The following is a 20,964-nucleotide window of genomic DNA, read 5'->3' on the forward strand; positions in this document are numbered from 1 at the left end:
AGAACAAAATGTAGCGAAGGTCTAGACTCAAGTCAGGGCAGGAGGAACTCGAAGTATACTTGAAAAGATACTCCACGACACATGCACTGCACATTTAAGCATTGTCCAGCAGCTAACTGCTGCGCCCTGCCCCCTAACCCTAACAACCACTGTACCGTTTTGCAAACAAGTTGGAGGGTAAGATTTTTTTTTTTTTTTTTTTTTGTCTTTTCGTTTTTACCGGTACCAGGGACTGACTAGGGATTGAACTCACGACTGCCTGCTTGCAAGACAGGCGCTTATGCCGCTGAGCTAAATCCCCAGATCTTTTTAACTTGATCTTAGCAGATCTATCTAGTGGACGGTGGAGTTCAACGTCGATACTCTCTAAAGATCTTTTAATAAGTGGAAATTGAACTTCTAGCCCACTGCTCCTCTCGCTTTCATAAGTCATCCCGAACATATGAAAAGTAATGACTGACAGACCCGAGGTGAAAGCAGAGCGGGAAGGACAGTCTTTCACCCTGCTGGCTTAACACGGTGCGTTTCCATTCCGTGAAAGTTCGCCACAGTTGGCGCCCAGCGAGTAGACACACGTGCAACCTACACATGCGCCCAGAAAAAACACACCCGCTCCTCCAGGCGGGCTCATTTCAGCCAAGTCACCAACCAGCCCCCTAAATGCCCGCCCTCCAGGCAAATCCCTCGACCAATCGGGAGACCAGAGTCGTCATTACGTCACTTATTTTACATATAGCCGCTTCTCCCCGCCCCCCACCGGGCACGCCCAGTCGGAGCATGGATTGTCACCTAAGCGCTTCGTTTTGACATCTGATTGGCTCTTTGCTCTACCCCGCCTCCTTCTCCTCCCGTCGTCCTCCCCCTCGGCGCGCCTACAGCGACGGACGGAGCTAAGTGCGCAGGCGCATGCACCGCCCCTCTCGGCTGGAGGCCCGCCCTCCGTCCTCCCCCTGCCTGCCCCCATCCCTTTTCCCCACCCCCTCTCTCCACCTCTCTGGGCCTGCGCGCGCGTCTCCTTCTAGCACGCGCCGCCGCTAGCTGCGCACTCTTGCGGGAACCTCTGGCCCGCGCGTTCCTTTTCCTTTCCTGTGGGGCGGGCGGGACCCCGCACTGCTGTCACGGTAGCCCCGGCGGGCTCAGGCGGCGGCGCGCCAGTCCGAGGAAGGACCGTACCACTGCTCGGCAGCGTGCGGGGGGAGCCGCTTGCCCCGCCGTTCACGCCTCGGCGACCCCGCGGGGCTGAGGCGTCGCCGCCGCCGCACCCGGCAGCGTGAGCACAGGAGCGGCCTCGACCCCGAGCTCCGAGCCCTGCGGGCCGGGGGCCCCACCCATCCGGGCCGAGGAGGCCGTAGCCATGGCCGAGACGGAGGAGCGGAGCCTGGACAACTTCTTCGCCAAGAGGGACAAGAAGAAGAAGAAGGAACGGAGCAGCCGCGCGGCCAACGCCGCGGGCGGAGCGGCAGGGGCCAGGCCGAGCGACGGCGGGGGCACGGGGACCAGGGCAGGCGACGGCGGGGGCACGGGCACCAGACCAGGCGACGCCGGGACCGCGGGCGCGGGGACTGCCGGCCCCGGGGCCGCCACGAAGGCCGTGACGAAGGTGAGGGGCCGGTGCCGCGTGGGGTGCGCGCTCGGCCGCGTGTGCCCGTCCCTGCCTTGCTTCCTGGGAAGGCGCCGGCCGGGACCCGGGCGGGACGGCTGCTGCGGGCGGCCACGTGACGCGGCGGCCCACGTCGGCCGGGCTCGCCGGAACCGGACCCCTCGGAGCGCTCACTTGGGGCCACTGCGCCCGTCTCGGGGCGTTTGTGAGTGACGTCTCCTCCGAGTGATTGGCGCTCGACTGGAGTCTTAGTGGGACCTGAATTTGCTGTTAAGCGTGTTAAGTCGCCTTCGGGGCACCTATGTTGGCACGACTTGGTCCCTAAGCCGGCGAAAGAAAAAGTCGAGGAAACATAGAGCTGGAAATATAGTCATGGAGTTACTGTTGGTTTCTTTACTTGGTTTTTCCTAGTTGACTTGAAAGTAACAGCTCGCCTGTAGAAATCCGACCGCAGTTATGATTAGACGGCTGGGCATGTCCTCGGGATCGAGCGAGAGAGGACTTGGGCCTGAAAACGGCTCTGGATTTCTTTAAAAGTCCAGCCACATCCTTTCGATAGCTGCTTAGTTGCATGTTTGAAAATAGCCTTGATTGATCAGGTATTTCTTTGACAGGAAGAAGATGAGTGGAAAGAATTTGAGCAAAAAGAGGTTGACTACAGTGGACTCAGAGTGCAGGCCATGCAAATAAGGTATGATGTGAGTGCAAATGGGTTTAGATAATCTCACAACTTGGACACAAGATTGATTTTTCTTAAGTTGTAAAGCAGCATCGAAGTAGCCTTGTACTGAAGGAGTTTAAAAATTCAGTAGATTATAGCTCCATGAAGGTAGTTCTCTGTGCTCATTATGTTAATTCAAAAACTCTTGTGATAGTTTGCCTACCTCCAGTTCTGGTTAGGGATTTTTATTTAAGACACCTAAAATTCATCGTTTTTTTTTTTAAAAATATTTTGTAAGACATGATCTCACTGTGTAGCCCAGGCTGGCCTGGAATTTGAAATCCTCCTGCCTCAGCCTCCCAAGTACTGTGCCAGCTCATCTGGATGAATGTTTTATTTTTGACACTGATGATTGAATTCAGCTTATTTTTTTGTTTCAAAAATAATGCGGGTGTTTTTCAGATCCTTTCCAGCATTTTGTCTTACCATTGTGCAGTAAACAAGTTAACACATATCTTTATAATTGAAGTATAGGATACTTTCATAGAAGTACAGATTTTTACACAGTGAAACCAGCCTAACCCTTCCAGTTATTGTTGACCAAGATAAGCAGTATCCTAACAACAAAGTTTGATTTTTTTTTTTTTCTAGAACTATGTAGAGTAGAATTACATGGTCTAAGCTTACTTTCTCCTTCTCCCCTAGTACCAGAAATCAAACTCAGGACCTTGCATTTGCCAGGCAGGTGCTTATGCCACTGAGTTGTATCCCTGGCCCAAGTGTGCTATTTTTAAAAGCACAGTAATTTTTTAAAGTTGGTTAATTGAATTTAAAATTAAGGACATCAGATCCATGGTAGTCTGATTTATGTTAAATAAATGTCATGTTTTCAGGGGTTTGAAAAGTAGAAAAAAGTGGTGATTGTATGATTCCATTGCTTTAAGATTAGTTTTTTGGTTAGTATTTTTTTTAACCTCAAAGAAATAAAAGTGGTCTCAATTAACTGCCTCCGGTTTGTATGTAGTGCCAGTTACCAGCTGGCACATATTTTCTTAACTACAGATTCTTTTGATCTCTTAGGTGGTAATATTTATGGCCTTGTAACTTTTGTGGAAAAACCAGGGCTGACAGTTTCCATATTTGCTTACCACTTCCCTAGAGTGAGCAGTAAAGTCCTTAGGTGTTTTAGCGTCATTTTATGAGTTTTTGACTAAAGAAAAATCCACCTGGTGGGTAGTGGAAAACTTATAGAAAGTGTGTCTTTGCCATTTAGCTTTAAATTTTGTTTACTTTGGGCTGGGGATTTAGCTCAGTGGCATAAGCGCCTGCCTTGCAAGCAGGCAGTCGTGAGTTCAATTCCCGGTACCGGTAAAAATGAAAAAGACCAAAAAAAAAAAAAAATTTTTGTTTACTTTGCTGGGAACTGAACCCAGGGCCTCCCACTGAGCTGCTTTTTTTTTTTTTTTTTTTTTTTTTTTTTTTTTTTTTGAGACAAGGGCTCTCAAGGTTGCCCTGCCTAGCCTTGAACTTGACCTTCTGTGCCTCAGCTTCTAGAATGGGTAGGATGACAGCTGTGCCTCATTGTGCTTGGCTTCTCCATTCCGAAGGTTATTTGTTGTATTTGAGTAAAAGTGGTTACACTGGAGTTTAATTCATGGCCACATGTTGGCTTCCTTTGTGTTTTTAAACGTTTTTGAAAAAGTGTTGTTTGGAAAATAGCAGTCTGTTTTCTCTCTCCTGGGTGATTGACTTGTAAAAATGGAAGCAAAATGGAAGCGTGGGCTGTGAGGTTGTGAGGTTCCTGTCCTTTAGGGTTGTGGAACTACTTGTGTGTGTGGCTCCTAATCTGTGGTAGGGTTAGGTTCTTCTTGGTCTGCCTTTCCTTTTCTGATTTGAATTACGTGAATTGTTTTGGTTTGGTTTGGTTTTTTGGATTTGGTTTGGTTTTTGTTGGATTTGGACTTATTCAGTAGTGCTTTCTGAAGGGAAAAGGTTGTGGAGAATATTTATACTGAACTTTTTCTATCAGCAGATACAAATCTCATATTCAGAGTTATTGTAGTCTTTTAGCAATTGACTACTTTTTGCTTTTTGCTTTTGCCAGTGCTAGGATTAAATTTAGGGCCTCATTCAGGTCAGGCAAGCATTGTATCACTACAAAGCTGCTACATCCCTACCCCTAACTTAACAGTTTTTTGTTAGAGACAGGCTCAGTCTAGTCCTGAACTATTGGCTGCTTTTGAAGAACAAATATTTCTTAAATAATATTTTCACTAGACGAATAAGTAAATCTCAGTTAGTATGAGTGTTTTAAGTTCTGATTGATCTGATATATAACAGCTTATATTTTTTGTTTGTTTTCTACTGGGAATTTGAACCAGGGCCTCCCCATTGAACCACATCCCCAACCCTTTTACTGTTTTTGAGACAGGGTCATGCTAAGTTGCCTGGGAAGAGCTCAAACTCGATCCTCTTTGCCTCAGCCTCCCTCAGGCTAGGATTACAGGTGTCCGCCACCTTGCCAGCCTCTCATAGACGAACTTTTTTGTGTGTTTTTTCTTTGGGAGCATCTAGTCATTGCTGCTGAATGGCTGTCTCAAAGGTCTTTTGCTAACCTGCTAACATTGCAAAACACTCCTTTTTTCAGAAAGCTGCTTCTGTGAGTCAGAAACTGTGGAGTCTGGGGCTTGTGTTTTCATTGCCTTAAATCATTTAACAGAGGGGAATCTAGGTTCCAGGAAAAGCTTGAGGGTAGAAAATCATACAAGTTCTAATAATGATTACTAGAATTTTCACCTTGTGGTAGTATTTTGTATAAACTTTGTATTACATTCTTTGGCCCTGCGGTTGGGAGTGTAGCTTGGTGGTATAGTGCACTACCTTTTAGAGTGCTTGAGACCCGAGTTCTATTTTTACCACCACCACCACTCCACACACTGCCAGAAAAATTCCTAACAGTGAAATTCAGTAGGGAATATCAAGAAAAGAAATACTTGTTCCTAGGTAGAAGGCTCACATAAATGAGTTATGCAGCAAAAACATGGGCCTCTGGAGAAAGACAAACTTGGATTTGCATTTTGACCTCCACTGTCTCGAGCTTGTGTTACCTTGGGCAAGTAATTTTACTTCTGAACATTCCATCTACAAAACAGACTAGTCGGAATGTTAGGATTCTTTGAAAAGGATGTGTTTTAAATGTCCAGCACATAGAAGGCGCTTGGTTACTACTGACTGTCTTCTCTGTTGAGTAAGGAATTAGAATGACTTAACTCCTGGGAATTTCTGCTATATAACCATGAGTTAGTTACCTATTTTATAATACAAAGATTAGGGGAGGAATATTGGGAGCATATATAAGGTCATCATAACTAAAATCAGCTTTCTGAGGATACAGTAAGAGAAAAGGACTCGCTCAGTGACAAGACAGTATAATAATCCCTGGGTGTGGCTGGCCATGCCCAGCTGTTTGGGAAGTTGAGGCAGGAGGATCACAAATTTGAGGCTCACCTGAGCAACTTAGTGAGACACTCTCTTAAAATAATAAAGGACTAGAGGTGTAACACTGGTAGAACACTTGCATAGTATGCCCATGGCCCTGGATTCAAGCCCCATTTATGTTTTTTGAGATAGGCTTTTGTTTTGTTGTTCAGGCTGGCCGTGTACAAGCTATGTAGCCCAGGCTGGCCAGGAACTTGGTGCAGCCCTGTCCCAGCCTCTTTGAGTGTTGAGATTATAGACATATACTGTCACACCCAGTTCTCAAGAATAGTTAATGTCAAAATTAATCGATTTTATTAAAGATCAGGTCATTATAGACAAATTCTTGAGAGGAAAGCAGTTGATGGTAATAAGAGTCTGATACTTGAATTTAAATTATTAGTTAATTATAGAATCTGTAGGCCTCCTCCATCTAAATGGATTTGGGGGGAAATAATTAAGGATTGTTTCTTGGAGCCCAGTGTTTCGTTTTTTTTTTCTCCATATTGCTAATTCTTTTTTTCTCCCCTACTTCTCATTAGCACATGTTTGGTAATATACTGATTAGATTTACCATGGGGAGTTGGTATATGTACATTATAATTTTTTTGGTCAGCTCCCCTTCCTCCCTGTTCCAACTCTTCATTCCCTTCCCATTTGTAAAAGCTCCACTTTCATTTTGTTTTCCTTCTGCAGTTCTTTTTTCCCCCACCCCTTGTATCTTCCTGAAAGTTAGTTGTCATATTACAGGGATACATGCAGACCCATGTTCGTAGCAGTAGTATATCTCTGACATGAGAAACTAAAATATATAAAGAGTAAAAAAAAGGGTAAACAGGAAGTGTATGTTTTTCTATGGAGCAAATGGAACCCAGTGACTTCTTGGGACCTTCTTTAGAAATCTAGATCTTTAAATGCATTGAGTAGAGCTGCTCAGGAGAAAAAAACTACTCCTGAATACAGGCTAGATTTATTGTAGCAGTTTTGTTCTGTTTGCTATACTGAGGATTGAATCTATAGCCTACACACTGAGCCACCTCCATGTCCCTTTTTATTCTTTATTCTGAGACGGATCTTGCTATGTTGCCCAGGTCAGGCTCATACTTTCCATCATCATGCCTCAGCTTTCCTCAGTGCTAGGATTGAAGGACAATAGATAATCTCAAAGAAGTGTGCTGGGGTTGGAGGCACAGGAGAGACCCCAGTGTACCTGGGAAGGATGGGGAGTGTTTCTGGGTAAGTGTGGTGCATTTCAGTACTGAAGGCCTGGCACAGATGAGGCATGTTTATCTTCTTTTGTGTAGCAGTAGTTGGTACAATAGGGAAAAACGTTTGGAGTTGTTTTTTTTGTTTCAGCTACCTCCCCCTGGTGTTGGGGAAGGGAAATTATAGTTCATTGCAGAATTCTTCTGTCCATTGAGATAAAGATAAAAATGGGCTTTTTTGGAAACAAGATCTTGCTGTGTTGTCCAAGCTGGCATCAAACTTGGGGTCCTCCTACTGTAGCCTCCAAGGCTGCCAGGTTTAAGGGCTTCTGTCTCTGTGCCTGGCTTTTTTCTATCCTTCGTAAGTATACTGATTAACCTTAATAAGAGAAATTAATTTCTCCTCTCGTAGAGGGAAAATTCTGTGTTCTACCTTAGAGCTATGCAGAGGATAAAATGTAGTAAAAAGCAAAGTGAGGGAATGTGGGCCCTGATGTCCCTGTGATTTAGCTTAGTTATTTTGGACTGTAGGGAAGGGGCTTAACTGCCAGCTTTCCTCTATTCCGCTGGGTTTCTCCTGCCTTCATTTTGTTGTGACATGGCTGTGACAGTCCGGTGTAGTAGCTACTCAGTTAATGTTCCTCTCCTAGTGTTATTGTTTTCTGCTACCTAGCCAATAGTGCCTTAGAAATTTAAGCATAAGGCAGTATTCTGGCCATAAATGTGCATCATAGTATTTAAAAGCAGAGTTTAGCTGATAAAAAATTATATACTGTATTGTGTGAAATACTGAATTTTAGCCTGACTTTCTTCTGTAGGAATAACTTAGCAACATGTTTTTTTACCTTTGGAATTTGAATTTTTGGAGAATTGACATTTTCTGAAATATGAAAACGCAATAAGACATACACATTATTTCTACCCTGCCTTTAGGAATGTGGATTGTAGGCAAGACCCTTGGCAATCCTTGGGCCCTAGTTCTTTCATCTGGGATGAAGGCTCTTGATAAGACAATTTTTAGTATTTAATTTAGCTCATACTTCAGAATTTTGTTTATATGGTATTGGGCATTGAACCCCAGGTGTCTCACATATACAAGGCAAGCACTCTACCATTGGGTTATGTGTCTCCAGCCCCTGTAGAGACACCGTGGTACTAAGTTGTGATGCTCCTGCCTTAGCTTCCCTAGTAGCTGGGTTATAGGTGTACATAATCATAACTGACTTGTTTGGAAATTTAATCATTGATTTAAACATTGATTAGTTAATAGCTAATCAGTAGTTCATTTAATAGTTTAGAATTTATCCACTGATTAGTTAATAGGTAAATGTAAGTGAGCACTTGAAAGCTGTGGATGGTGTATATACAAGAGTATGTGGGTGCTATGGAAGTCTGTGTGAGATTTCTACTGCTTTCTCTGGCATGGATTGGGTTGTTGGGATATTGTTACTCATGACTTGTTAACTAGGTGAATAAGATTCATGCTTTGACCCTTGAACCAAGAAAAATAACATTACAATGTATCTACATTGGCATGGCTGCAAAAGTGGTAGAATTTTTTTGATTTTTATTAAACTGGTTTTGGATTAATTCTGAGGTTTGGATGCCACTGTTAAACTCCTGGGTAAATCATGACCTTCATAGCCCTACTGGTGCATTCATCCCACTTAATAACCTGCTTTAGGCCAGGTTCGGTGACACATGCCTGTAATTCAGCATGCAAGAGGAGGTGAGAGGATCACTGAGTTTGAGACCAGCCTAGGCTATATAAGTGAGTTCCAGGTCAACCTGAACTGCATAATGAAACCTTGTTTCAAAAAGACAAAACTAACTAAAGAAATAAATAACCTGCCTTAGAAAACAGGGTCTATTGTGTAGTAACCATCTTTTAAAATCCAGTTGTAGCCAGGCCCAGTGGTACATGCCTATTAGTCCAGCATTCAAGAGGCTACCAGGAGCATGAGGCCAGTTTGGGCTCTGTAGAGGGTTCAGGGCAAGCCTATACTACATAGCAAGAGCCTGCCAAAAAATGAAAGTTTTAAACTGGGTGTAATTGTGCACATGGTTAATCCCAGTAGTATGGGAGCCTGAGGCTGAAAGATTATATGTTTGAGCCCAACCTGGCCAATTTAGGAACTTATCCAACATCTTGTATCAACATAAAAATATAAAAGGGGATAGGATTGTGACTCAGTCCAGAGTCCCTAGATTCAGTCCCTCATATCCCCCCCCCAACAAAAAACACATAACAAAAACATTTTATTCATTCTTTTTTTTTGCAGTACTGGGAAATGAACCCAGGACATTTGCAAAAATTTCATTTTATTTATTTTTTGGTTTTTATGAGACAGAGTTTTGCTTTTGTAGTGAGGTTAGCCTTGAACTCATGTAGCACAGGTTGGCCTCTACCTCTTGGTGCTCTCCCTACCTCGCCTCATAAATGCTGGGATTTACTGGCATGTAGCACCATGCTGGGCAAAAATTCAGTTTCAGAACATTTTATTTATTCGTTTTTAAGACAGTGTCTGCTGTGTAGCTCAGGTTGGCCTTGGGGTCACTGTGTGGCCAGGCTGGTCTCAAAGAACCCATGGTGATCCTCCCGCTTCACCCTTCCAAAAGGTGGGATCACAAGCATGTGCCACCACACCTAGGCTTAAAAACATTTTAAAGAAACGAACTATTATGTACATGTACCAACTCCACAAAATGATTATAAAATGCGAGTACTGCAAACTTGTACTAACACCAATTTTAAAAAATAAAAACATGTTTTCATGTTTTGTTTTGAATTGGAAACTACATTTTTCTTCTGGTGTATGTGGTACTTGTGTAAAAACACGCATGAATATGAAAAGACATCTATTAGCAGTGTTCAGTATGTGCCAGGCACTGTTCTAGGTGCTGTGTGTCTCATAAACTCATTTAATCTTTGTAATGGGGCTGTTATCTTCATTTTAGATATGAAAAAACTGAAGTTAACTGCCATTCTTAACGTTTCCTGGCTACTAAATGGCAGAGCCTGGATTTGAACTATGCAGTGTGGCTTTCAAATTAGTTCATAACTCCATTGTAGCACCCAAAGCTACTCCTTAAAACATTTTTTAATAGTTTGTTTGCAGAACTAGGTATTGAGCCTGCAGCCTTGGATATGCTAAGTATTTAGTCTGTGCCAGGCTAAATCCCCAGCCCCCAAAATTGATCTAAATGTATTTACATTTATGCTATACAGATGTTTCAGTAAGTTACTGACTTTATTTGTACATTACTGCCATATCAGTATAGGCCTGGCCTGATTGAGGATGGTTATGTAGAATTCCATTATGAGTTAATAAACTGAAAGGAAAACTCACGGGTGGTTTGGTCATATTCATCTTTTTTTTCCTCTCACTGTAGTCCTAATGAGGACCGAACGTATAATGCCTTTCCCTGCCTTCACAGTTGGAGCCCTAGCCTCTAAATGTTGGAGTCCCCTCTGGTTGGTAGCACTTCACATGATACTGCCATTTTCTTTGAAATTTTCTCTGGCTTTAAAAGAGCCTATCATGAAAGAAGTTTTTCTTACAGTCAGAACATACCTTGTTTTAATAGGAGGAGAACACACTTTGATGAGAGCTAGGGAAGGCTATCTGCCATGGTTTTCAAGTTCACATAGCAAGTCAAGGAGTGAGTCATCCATGCATTGTGAAAGCCATAATGGTTGGATACAGTATCATGAGGAGAACAGATGTAAGGGACAGAACATTAGGAAGAGGGAAAAAGGATCATATAGATTAAGAAGTTAAGGACCTAAGGCAAGCCATCACTGTCACAAACAGTAATTCCAGGAAAGGTTAGGAGTTACTGCCAGGTAAATCAGCAGGATCAGTTTTAGAAAGGAAGTTTGATGATGCCTAACAGCTTTGTGCTAAATATTCCTGCTGTTGAGCTAGCAGAAGAGAGATAAGTTGTGTATTACTTGATCATTTAGAATGATCAGATTTATGGAAAATAATAGCCCAGCAAAAGGAAAAAAAATCAAAGATACCTCGGAGAAATTGTAGGTTCTAATTTAAGAAAAAAGAAACAGGGCTGGGGATATAGCTCAGAGTAAGACTATGATCAGGGATCTGGTTTGACCCCCCCCCCCCAGTACCACAGATACACAAAAGTAAAGAAATTAAAAATATTTTAAAAATTATAGCTGGTCATGCTGACCTGAGCACATGTAGTTGCAGCACTCAAGAGGCAAAGGCCTAGCAGTTCAGGGCTACTCTGGGCAGCATAGTAAGACCCTGTCTCTTAAACAGAGATGGATAGTCTTTGGAGGGTGTGTTTCGTGTGTTTCCTTGGAGTGTATCTTTTGTATTTATAACTGGGAAGCTAAAGACTGGGCTCTTACATTTTCTTTAATAGATGACAAATGTGCATTTGTGTTAAGGGTTCTATGTGTTCTACATGCCAGGAGCAGAGACTGAAAACTAATGAGATCTTTGCACTGACTGATGTAAACTGTGGACATATCTTTGCTTTCCTGTGTTAGAGTGAGAATTCTCATTTCAAGAGCATTTTGTAACATGTGCTGAAGGATTATAAATAAAATTACATGTTTTGAAAACCCTTCATTTTTTTCTCGCTAAAAATATACTTACTATAAATGCCAGTTTGTACACATTGGTCCTAGAAAAAATTTGTAATGGTGCATTTAACTCTTCAAGTTGCCCTTTTCTCTGCGTTACAGTCAGTCTCTTGTAGTTTTTTGAGCTGGGGTCTAGCACTTACCTGGGGCTGCCGCAAATAATCATGTAGTTGGTCACAGGCACCAGAATGTTAAACATTCCTGAGTTTTCTTGTGTGTATAAAGTGGCTTGCAAAATGGAGTTTTCTAGATTTTTTTTCATTAGCAGTGAAGTCTCTTTCACATGAAGTCTAGTCCCAGTGTATTAGAAAAAATGAAAATCCCCTGTTTCTCCTGCTCCCCTGATTTTTGTTTTTCCTTAAAACACAAAGCATTTAGGCTTTGTCAGGAGATACATTGATACAGCTGAGGATTTGGATTGACAGTTTTCCTGGTGGTTCTTCATTTGTTTGCTTTTCCAATAGTGAAAAAGAAGAAGATGATACTGAAAAGAGAGAAGATCCAGGAGATAACTGGGAAGAAGGTGGAGGTGGTGGTGGTATAGAGAAATCTTCAGGTCCCTGGAACAAAACAGCTCCGGTACAAGCACCTCCCACTCCAGTAATTGGTAATTCTGTTTCTGTCTCAGAAGACAGCTTTCTGATACACAGTTGTACTTGGCCTGTGCATTCAGTTAAATGCATGCTTATGGTATGGTTACGAGCTCTGGAAAAACTTTTTTGATCTTAAATGGAAGAAATTTGAAAGTTAAGAGACATGTTTTTATTGTGTAAAAATATTACACAACAACTTGCATTGTGCTCCGAGTATTTAATGTATTTATTTATGGTATTGAGGATTCAATCTAGGGCCTCACACATAGTAGGCAAGTGCTGTATTACTGAGCTACGCCACCAGCCCCAAATGAAGTTTTTGATATGTGGAAACCATGTACATGTTTCTGTTTATGTATTGAGTATGAGGTGGGGAGTTAGGAAAGTTTAGAAAGTTGTGTCCCCAAACTATTGGGATGGTAGATCATGGTCTGCTCAGCTGCTCAACTTTTTTCTTGTGTTACCTGAATTTTCTAGAAAAACAGTGAAGATCTTCATTGATGTGGAAGAGAATGAAATAGATTATCTAATTACTTGTTTTTATTTTTTTATCATCTTTATAATTTTAAGCAGCACAGGCATTTTGTTTACATGTGGCATCTCCTTTAGTTTGTCATCAGGTAAAAAAATGATTATTCACATCTACTCACAGAAACTGAGGGCTGTTGCCCAGACCAGCAGCAGATTTCTTCCCACTTCCATAGCAACGCTTTAGAGCTGTTTACCTAGAAAGTTCAGATTGTACCTGGAAGAGCAGCTGGAGTACTACCCTAAAGAGAGTGTTCACTTTGGAAACATTTCAAACTGCTTTTCCTGCTATTGGTCTCACCCATATACCCTTTCTGTATCAGAGGTTGTTTTCTTATTAAATGATCTAGGAGTCTAGGAATGGCTTATTTAAATGCAGAACATTTGAAAATAGTTTCTCTAAACTGTTGTAAAATATTAGTTACAGAAACCCCAGAACCGGCAATGACTAGTGGTGTGTATAGGCCTCCTGGGGCCAGGCTAACCACAACAAGGAAAACTCCACAAGGACCACCAGAAATATACAGTGATACACAGTTTCCATCCTTGCAGTCCACTGCCAAGCATGTAGAAAGCCGGAGGTAAGTACCCTAATTACTGCCTTTTGTGTGGGACCTTCCAGCCCTTGTCCCAGAGATGGTATGGGGGTATGCAAACCCACTAGAGGGAAATTACGCTTTATGTGCTGACAAGCAGCTGAGAACCAGGCTGGATCTTAGGAACCTAGGAGGGAGGCAGGGGGGCAGGGCAAGGGGAAGAGCAGGAAAGCCATGCTTTCTGCCATCCATCAGCCTCTCTAAGCCCTGGTGTGTGTTTTAAGGCGATGGCAAATCATGTAACTAGAATTCTTTGTAAGTATATTACTAGTTTATGTTCCTTATTATATGGAACTTTGAAATACAGGAGCACAGTGTTCCTTATATTCTCAGTAAACATGAATAGGTGAATGATGTTGGCGTTCATAAATCTAATATTAAAATAATCTTATTTCAGCAGGTACTTAAAATGAATGCTACCTGGAATTAAATGACCACATATGGTTCATCTACATCTTAGGGACATGAATTTTTAAAAGTAAATAAAATGGGAAGAAATATAAATGACATCAGATGGAAATTTTTTTTGGGGTGGCTTTTAAAGTAAATCCCAGCCTTTTTGCCTCTTTGAGAGCACAGCTGGCTTGAATTTAAACCTCCACTTGGACTGGCTCCTCTACTCTGTGGTACAAAATGTATAAGGGACGTCTGGGAGGGCAGTGACTCACCATTGCCCGTCTTTCCTTATCTGATCTGACCCATACACTCACTCCCACAAAGCAGAAATGAGGAGAAGCTGTTATCATGAGAACTTTACTTGAATAAGAAAATTGTTACCCTTATACATAAACATTATCAACTAATTGCTAAAAGTGAAAGTCTTAGGAAGAGTCATTACAGTTTCTTTCCGGTTGTTTCCAGGTTGGTCCCAAGATAGGTCTGCAGTAATGCTCTTTAGTGGAAGATGAGACCATAAGAGCTGCAGTACAGTATTGTGTATTTTCTGTTCAATTGAAGCCTTAAAATACTTCAATGCTGATTTTATGTACCATTTCTCCCTTTCTGTCTTTCCCCAAGATTCTTTTAAGGGGTGGCTTTTTAAAAAAAATTAAAGGAAGGACATTTTCCAAAAAACTCTAGTGAAGAACTATTTACTGATAACATTTCTTTTCCCTTAGGGATAAAGAAATGGAGAAGAGCTTTGAAGTAGTAAGACACAAAAATAGAGGTAGGGATGAGGTTTCAAAAAACCAGGCCCTTAAACTTCAGCTAGACAACCAGTATGCTGTGCTTGAAAACCAGAAATGCAGCCACACACATTACAATTAAGAAATGGTCTTTGCTAACCCCTCTAAGGTAACTAGACCACAGCTAACCATCATGAACAGCCATTCATCATCTGATTTCTGTTGGATCTACAGCATCCGATACAGACCATGCAAGTGACCAGCGTATTGCACTATGGAAGTTGAAAGTATCACAACTGCTCTTTATGTATATTGGATTTAGGGGAATTTTCATTGTTATATAAATGTGTGAACTAGATTCAACACTTTTTTGCTCTGCAAATACAAAAAACCAAAACCTGCAGCCAGTGGTCATTCGGAAAATCTTTTTATGTTCAGATACTGAGCCTTTGTAAGGGTTGACTACCTCAGATTTGCTGCACTCTTTGTGGACTTCATGTGGATCACAACTTCTGGATAAGAAGGTTACAGCTATTAAAGTGTTGATGTGAACATTGAAACCAGCTATACTGGATTCCTACCAGAAATCCTGCAGAAAGTCAGCCATCTGGGTTCTGATCTGCTGTAAAAGATGAAGATTTAAGTGACCTTAATTAACCTGTCCTGTGCCCTACCCTAAAGAGTACTCTGTAGTAAGCTGTGGCTATATTAGACTTTTGAAACATGCCGCTTTCAAAACAAACTGATATGTTCAGATCATCTGAGTAGGGCTGAGATTTATAATTTTCAATTTTTAGTTAGTCTGAGGTAACTACAAATTAAATTCTACCAAACTTGGGTCCACCAAGTGGGAAAGAGGGTGGGCTGGGGGAATAATCTAGTTTCCTTTAGTAGTTTTTTTTTTTTTGTATAGTGCTTTCTTTCTGTGTTCCACATTAAGGCCTTTTTTGCTTTGACTTAGAATAAGTTCTTTGACAGCATATTGCTTGGTTAAGTAACCTGAGATATGCATTTGAATTGTGATGTCTTGTGAATTTGCCAATCCCTAGAGTGGAACCAAATAGCCTTTGATGTAAAGGGCAGCGGATGCTGGAGGCTCTACTTCAGGTGCTGCTACAGCCTCCTCTAATCAGGTCTAAATTGTGTAGTAAACTGCTGTGGAAAGAGTATGGTTTCTGCTCAGGCTAAGGCAGTGGTGGCAAATGCCTCGGTGGGCTATTCATTTTACTGAAAGCTCTAAAAGGTTTGCCATCACTGGGTGAAGGGATTCACTGATGTCCTACAGATTCAAAGCCACAAAGCTAAACCTCACCTAGCACCCATTTCAGTTTCATGGATCTTGCATGATCTTTGACAAGACTTCCTTATGTACTTGTGCCCAGACTTTTAAGGTATTGGCCATTCTGTAGATGCAGTGATTGTCCCAGCTAGCTCTGTTAACAGCCTTTTGCTGTGTTTTTATAGTGTTCATTTGGAAAGGCAGGGCTAAAGATACTAATGTAGCACTTCTTTTAATAACTGTGGGCTACAGACTATCCAGTAATATATGGTAGTCCTGCAAGAAACTTTGAAACTCCCCAGGATTACTGAACTTTTTTTCCACCTAGTAAGATTCTAGCAGTTTTTCCTTGGTCTAGTATCTTTAGTTCGGTGGAACTATTTCTTGATTTAGTGACCACTTGATGCAGAGTCTAGGTTTCTCTATAATAAATTCCTTTGCCAAATGCAGGAGTTGCAGACTTGCTACTGGCAAAAGTAAAGCGAGTGGGTAAGTAAACCTGTCCTGGTGTTGGGCATTTTCCTATAGAGTTTCAGTCTTGATGAACATGTCATGTGGCAGTCGGACTCCTAGGAGGGCTGTACACTGTCTCCTGACAGGTCCAGCAGCTACTGTGGGTAGCAGCGTTGCCCACCTCTGAGGCAGCAGGTACGATGCCTGCCTTCTGGTGTATTTGGGTGAGTAGCTGAGCCAGCCAGGGGAGTTTGGATGATGAAGGGAAAGTAAGAGATTCTTGGTTAAGCTGAAGACTTCATTTGGGAACCAAAACAAGTAATCTCTTGGATTTTGAGCCACACATTTTGCTACAGAAAAAGTATGCATTTTCCTACAAAATTTTGTCAGGGGTTATGTTATTGAGAGGTGAAGTGAAATGAATATGAGGTTTTATTTAACAGCACACTGTACTGGAAATCTGAAGACCTGCAGCAGATTTAAACTCCAGGCTCTTGTTACCATTTTTTTAAAAGATTGTGAAATTACAAAAATGCACAGGAATCACGTTTTAATATACTGTATGATGGGTGGATGAGGCAGTCCATTGTACCATTTCTTTCTTTGGATTCTCAGGCATGGTTTGGCAGTGCAAGAACTCTGTAACATTAACGAATTCAATAAAAAGTACTAAGGACTGCGGATTGTAATAGTTTTTATTCCATATCCTTAACCTAAGCTGTCTTTGGAAATGGTACATGATGGCAGGCTCCTTGCAGGTGAGTGAATGATACTGCTGCCTTAGGAGTGTGCTGGTGTTTGACAAGCAGAGGACAGTGTTGGTGAAAATGAGTGCAAATAAATGCTTAACACAGCAAGGGGCCCTCAGATCTTTATCCTGTAGACTAAAGATTGGAGGCTTTGTCACTTGAAGCTTTTTCTCAGAAGCACAGCAATTTTAAATTCCAGGATTTTGTTTGGGCTGTAGTTCCTAAATTTCTAGGCCAGAGAAGGTGGGTTGTATACAGTCATTATTCCAGAACAAAAGATTTCCCTGTCATTTCTCACCCTACCCAAACATCTCTCAATTCTGGGCAGCCAGTATTCTATTTTTAGCCTTTCTAGACTTTTCTTCTGGACATTCATACTTAAAGGTTATAGAGGCTGGGTACGTGGTACATGCCTGTAATGCCCACACTGGGGAGGCAGGAAGTTTGCTGTGGGTCGAGGCCAGGTTCAAGGACAGCCTGAATTATGTAATGAGACCCTGCCTCAAAAAAACAAAGATTATAAAATAAATGATCTTTGCCTCTTTGATGGCATATTCTGAAGCTTACATATGTTGTAACATGATAGCAATGCCTTATTCGTTTGTTTTGGTATAATATTGGGGATTGAACCTAGGACCTTCATATTGATCTGTGCTACCAGTCGTTTGTAAAAATTTTTGACACAGAATCCTGCTATGTTGCTAAGTTGCCCAGGTTGGGCTTATATTCGTAGTCCTCCTGCCTCAGCCTCCCACAGCACTGAGGTCGCAGACATACACAATGTGTTTTTGAAACAGTTCCACTTTGATACAGCTAGTTTTTTAATTGTTCAGCTTTCATTTAGGTTTTGGATTTACTCAGTTAATTTCTAGTGGTGTGGGTAAGAATGCTGATGATCCACATTCATCCTTGGGCAAATGGATAGCCAGTTGCTCAGCACCATTTCTTAAACAGACTCCCACAGCTCAGCTGAGGCACACTGAATGCTTACCTTCCTTTAGAATGTGAAGTTGGCTGCCGGTGAGAGCACAGGTGGAGACTCAGTAAGTTGGGACTGTGGAATAATAATAGAATGAGGTCATCAGGCTAAGGGGCTGGTTGACAGAGATGTGAAGAAGTGAGGTTAGAGTATGTCTGGGGAATGGGAACAAGTCAATGGGGTTATTTAGAGATCTGAAGGAAGATCATGAGCAGGTGTCCTTGGTGTCCTGAAGCTGCAGTGTGATAGTAGCTTCAGTTTGTTAACCACTAAAGCCAGGTATGAGGAAGGCCTGGGAAAGGCAGACAAGTTACAAGTTGATTCTCTTGGGCTTGATACAAAAAGTGAGTAGTATGAAAGACACCTTTAATTGAAGTGTTTACTTGTGTGATACAAAAGAATTAGGTCTGCATAAGATAGACAATATAGTTAATGTCTTTATTAATGTTATGCCAAGTGAGAGCTAGAATTCTCAGTAACGATGTAACAAGATGGATAGGTATGTGAACTTTATGTTTACGTTGTGACAAAATACTTTGTATAAACAGTTTGAAGGAGGAAAAGTTTATTTTTGCTCATGAGTTTCAGTCTTGTGATGGGCTAACTGCTGATTTTAGTCATGGACAGGCAGAAACCATGGTAGCTGGGGCAGAGGAAAGCCCTTCATCTTACAGAAGCCAGGGAGGGTGAATTTCCAAAAGTCCCAGAGGAAGAGGCCAAGGAACATACATAGTGCCCAAATTTTGTCCCAGGATCTGATCTCTCCACCCAAGCCCCATTTCCCCCACCCAATAAAACCATTAGATTATTTCCGTGGACCCATTGAGGAAGTCAAGAGTCCTGATCCATACCTTTCTGGAAATACCCACAGGAACACAGGAGTGTGTTTTGGTATTTCTAGGTCCAGTCAAGATGAGTGGTCACAATAGGACTTAACCATTTTAAAACCATTTTTGATCCTTCAGTGTAACATTTTGGGGAGCTAATCAAAGCGTGCACCAAGAAACTCCTGTGAAGATAAGATCCTTTGTCTCTGAATACTATAGAAGAGGGTGGGTGTGAGACCATTGGCATTCTGTAGGCTGCCAACTTCAGTGTCTTGAGAGAAGCTGTTTTAGGAAAAAAGATTTAATGGGATGATTGAAAAAGTTGTAAGTAGCGGTCTACTATGGCAAGCTTTATTTGAAACTTTTTTTTATCTCAAGCTCTGAGATAATGGCATATTTTTACTGTCTTACCTTGTAACAAATAATGGTGTAATTTCCTCGTGTGGGGGCCATCCTAATCTCTGTGCATTCCAGTTTTAGTATGTGTGCTGCCAAAGGGAGCCTGGTGTAATTTTCTATACCATCTACCCACCTGTCTTGCCTTTGCTTCCCTTGTCTTCCTTTCCTCTCCTCCCCTCCACTCCTTTTCTTCCTTCCCATTGTTTTTTGAGACGGGAAATTGCTATGTGGTCCAGTCTGATGCTCACAGTTCTGCCTCTGCTACCCAACTTCTACTGGTGTGTACCTCCCCTGGGTTGTGTGTGTAGGGGGGGCAAGATCCATACTAGTGATTGAACTTTTTAGAGCTTTTAGTGATACAGCCTGAGGCAGCACACGTGTTATACGTTTGCTACCCCTGCTCTGTACTGAGCTGTTCCTAACCCGTCTCTAGCATTTTATCTTTTTGTGTAGGGAAGCGAAATGTACAAAATAAAGCATTGTTTTGAACATTAGCGTGTAGAAACTAGAAAAGTACTACTCAGAGCAGAGACATTGTCCAGTTTAGACAGCACATTGAGCCCTAAGTAGGTTTTTGTTAGGTGTAAGACAGCTGTTAAGATTATGTCCATAGTTTTGTTTCTGTTTTTTGGGGTCTTTTTGAGACAGTTTCACTATGTAGCCCAGGCTGGTCTCCAAGACACAGCAACACTCTTGTCTCAGCCTCCCAATTCTGGGACTACAGGTGTGTGCCCCTGTGCCCAGCTAACCTGCTCCATTTTGGAATAATTTGGTGATTTTTTAAAAGATCTTTATGCCTGACTCCTATCTCCATACATTCTTACTTAATCCATATAGAATGTAGTCTGCACACAGTTGTTTTGTTTGTAATTTGTTTGTAATTGCAGTTAATCCTAGTGTGCAGCAAAATTTGGGTACCACTAGATTATGTATAAATTGTTATAGAGTGTTGGAAAACAGTCCCAGGACTAACACTGGGTAGGTAGGAAGTCCCTTAAATTGTATCTTTAGCCCAAAAAGGATTAGGCTCAGCACATTATTCTATAGTGTTGTTGGGATGTGAACCCACAATCCTCCCCACTGAGTTACATCTGTCCTTTTAAATTTTGAGATGATTTTACCAAGTTGTCTAGCCTGGGCTGAAACTTACAATCTTCCCATCTCAGTGACCTATGATGCTGGGATTACAGGTATGTGCCACCATGCCCAGCTTCTAAATGCATTTTTGAATACTGGTAAATGAGCAGAAATAGCCAAGGGCAGGAGGTATGTGTACCTGCAGTAGTAAATACACTAGTTATCAATATAAGGACCTTTTTTTAAAAATTTTTTTTATTTTTTAACTTTTTATCAGTACCAGGGCTCGAACTCCACGACCGCCTGCTTGCAAGGCAGGTGCTTATGCCGCTGAGCTAAATCCCCAGCCCCAGGACCATTTTTAATAGTTTACCAATAAGATTTCTGTAGCTGCACATTCCTTCTGTAACACAGTACTCTTCTGTTTGGCTTGTGCCTTGACAGGAAATCTGTAACTACTCCAGTTTGCTTATTGTACAGGTTAATTTGCTTTATACTGCAGCTGGCTAGCTTTAATGTACCCTTCGTTTTCCCCATTTACACCTAAATTTCAAGGGTTTCTTTACAGTTCTGCGACAGAAACCGTAGTTAATTTTACCAGAGATCAGCCTGACAGCAGTAGAACCTGGGACTCACCTACTTAGGAGCCAGTACCACAGTCCCTTTGCAGGGCTGGTGTCAGCTCTGCAGGTTGTTTGTTTTTATTTGACTCACCAGGGCTGCCTTGTGGCATTGGCTGGGGGGCGGGTTGCATGTCCAGGGCTATCATGCCTTGCTTTGGCGTTTCTCTGGTTTTATG

General features: G+C 42.0%; 1 protein-coding gene across 5 annotated transcripts; it reads left to right on the forward strand.

Annotated features, from left to right (window-relative positions):
- Positions 1-981: 981 nt before the first annotated feature.
- Cdv3 (CDV3 homolog) lies at positions 982-16,810 on the forward strand. Of its 5 annotated transcripts, none has more exons than XM_063249018.1 (5): positions 982-1,600; positions 2,215-2,291; positions 12,023-12,165; positions 13,101-13,260; positions 14,394-16,810. In XM_063249018.1, the coding sequence occupies exons 1-5, from the start codon at positions 1,355-1,357 to the stop codon at positions 14,542-14,544; spliced, it is 777 nt and encodes a 258-aa protein (XP_063105088.1). In that variant the 5' UTR covers positions 982-1,354; the 3' UTR covers positions 14,545-16,810. The 5 variants fall into 5 exon arrangements, with proteins under 5 accessions (XP_063105088.1, XP_063105090.1, XP_063105091.1 ...); XM_063249020.1 differs by having other exon boundaries at positions 984-1,600; positions 13,676-16,810; XM_063249021.1 differs by having other exon boundaries at positions 984-1,600; positions 14,572-16,810.
- Positions 16,811-20,964: the final 4,154 nt, after the last annotated feature.

Source organism: Cavia porcellus, unplaced genomic scaffold (assembly GCF_034190915.1).
Source record: "Cavia porcellus strain 051 isolate PalLab524CR breed Dunkin Hartley unplaced genomic scaffold, mCavPor4.1 scaffold_5, whole genome shotgun sequence".
NCBI lineage: Eukaryota > Metazoa > Chordata > Mammalia > Rodentia > Caviidae > Cavia > Cavia porcellus.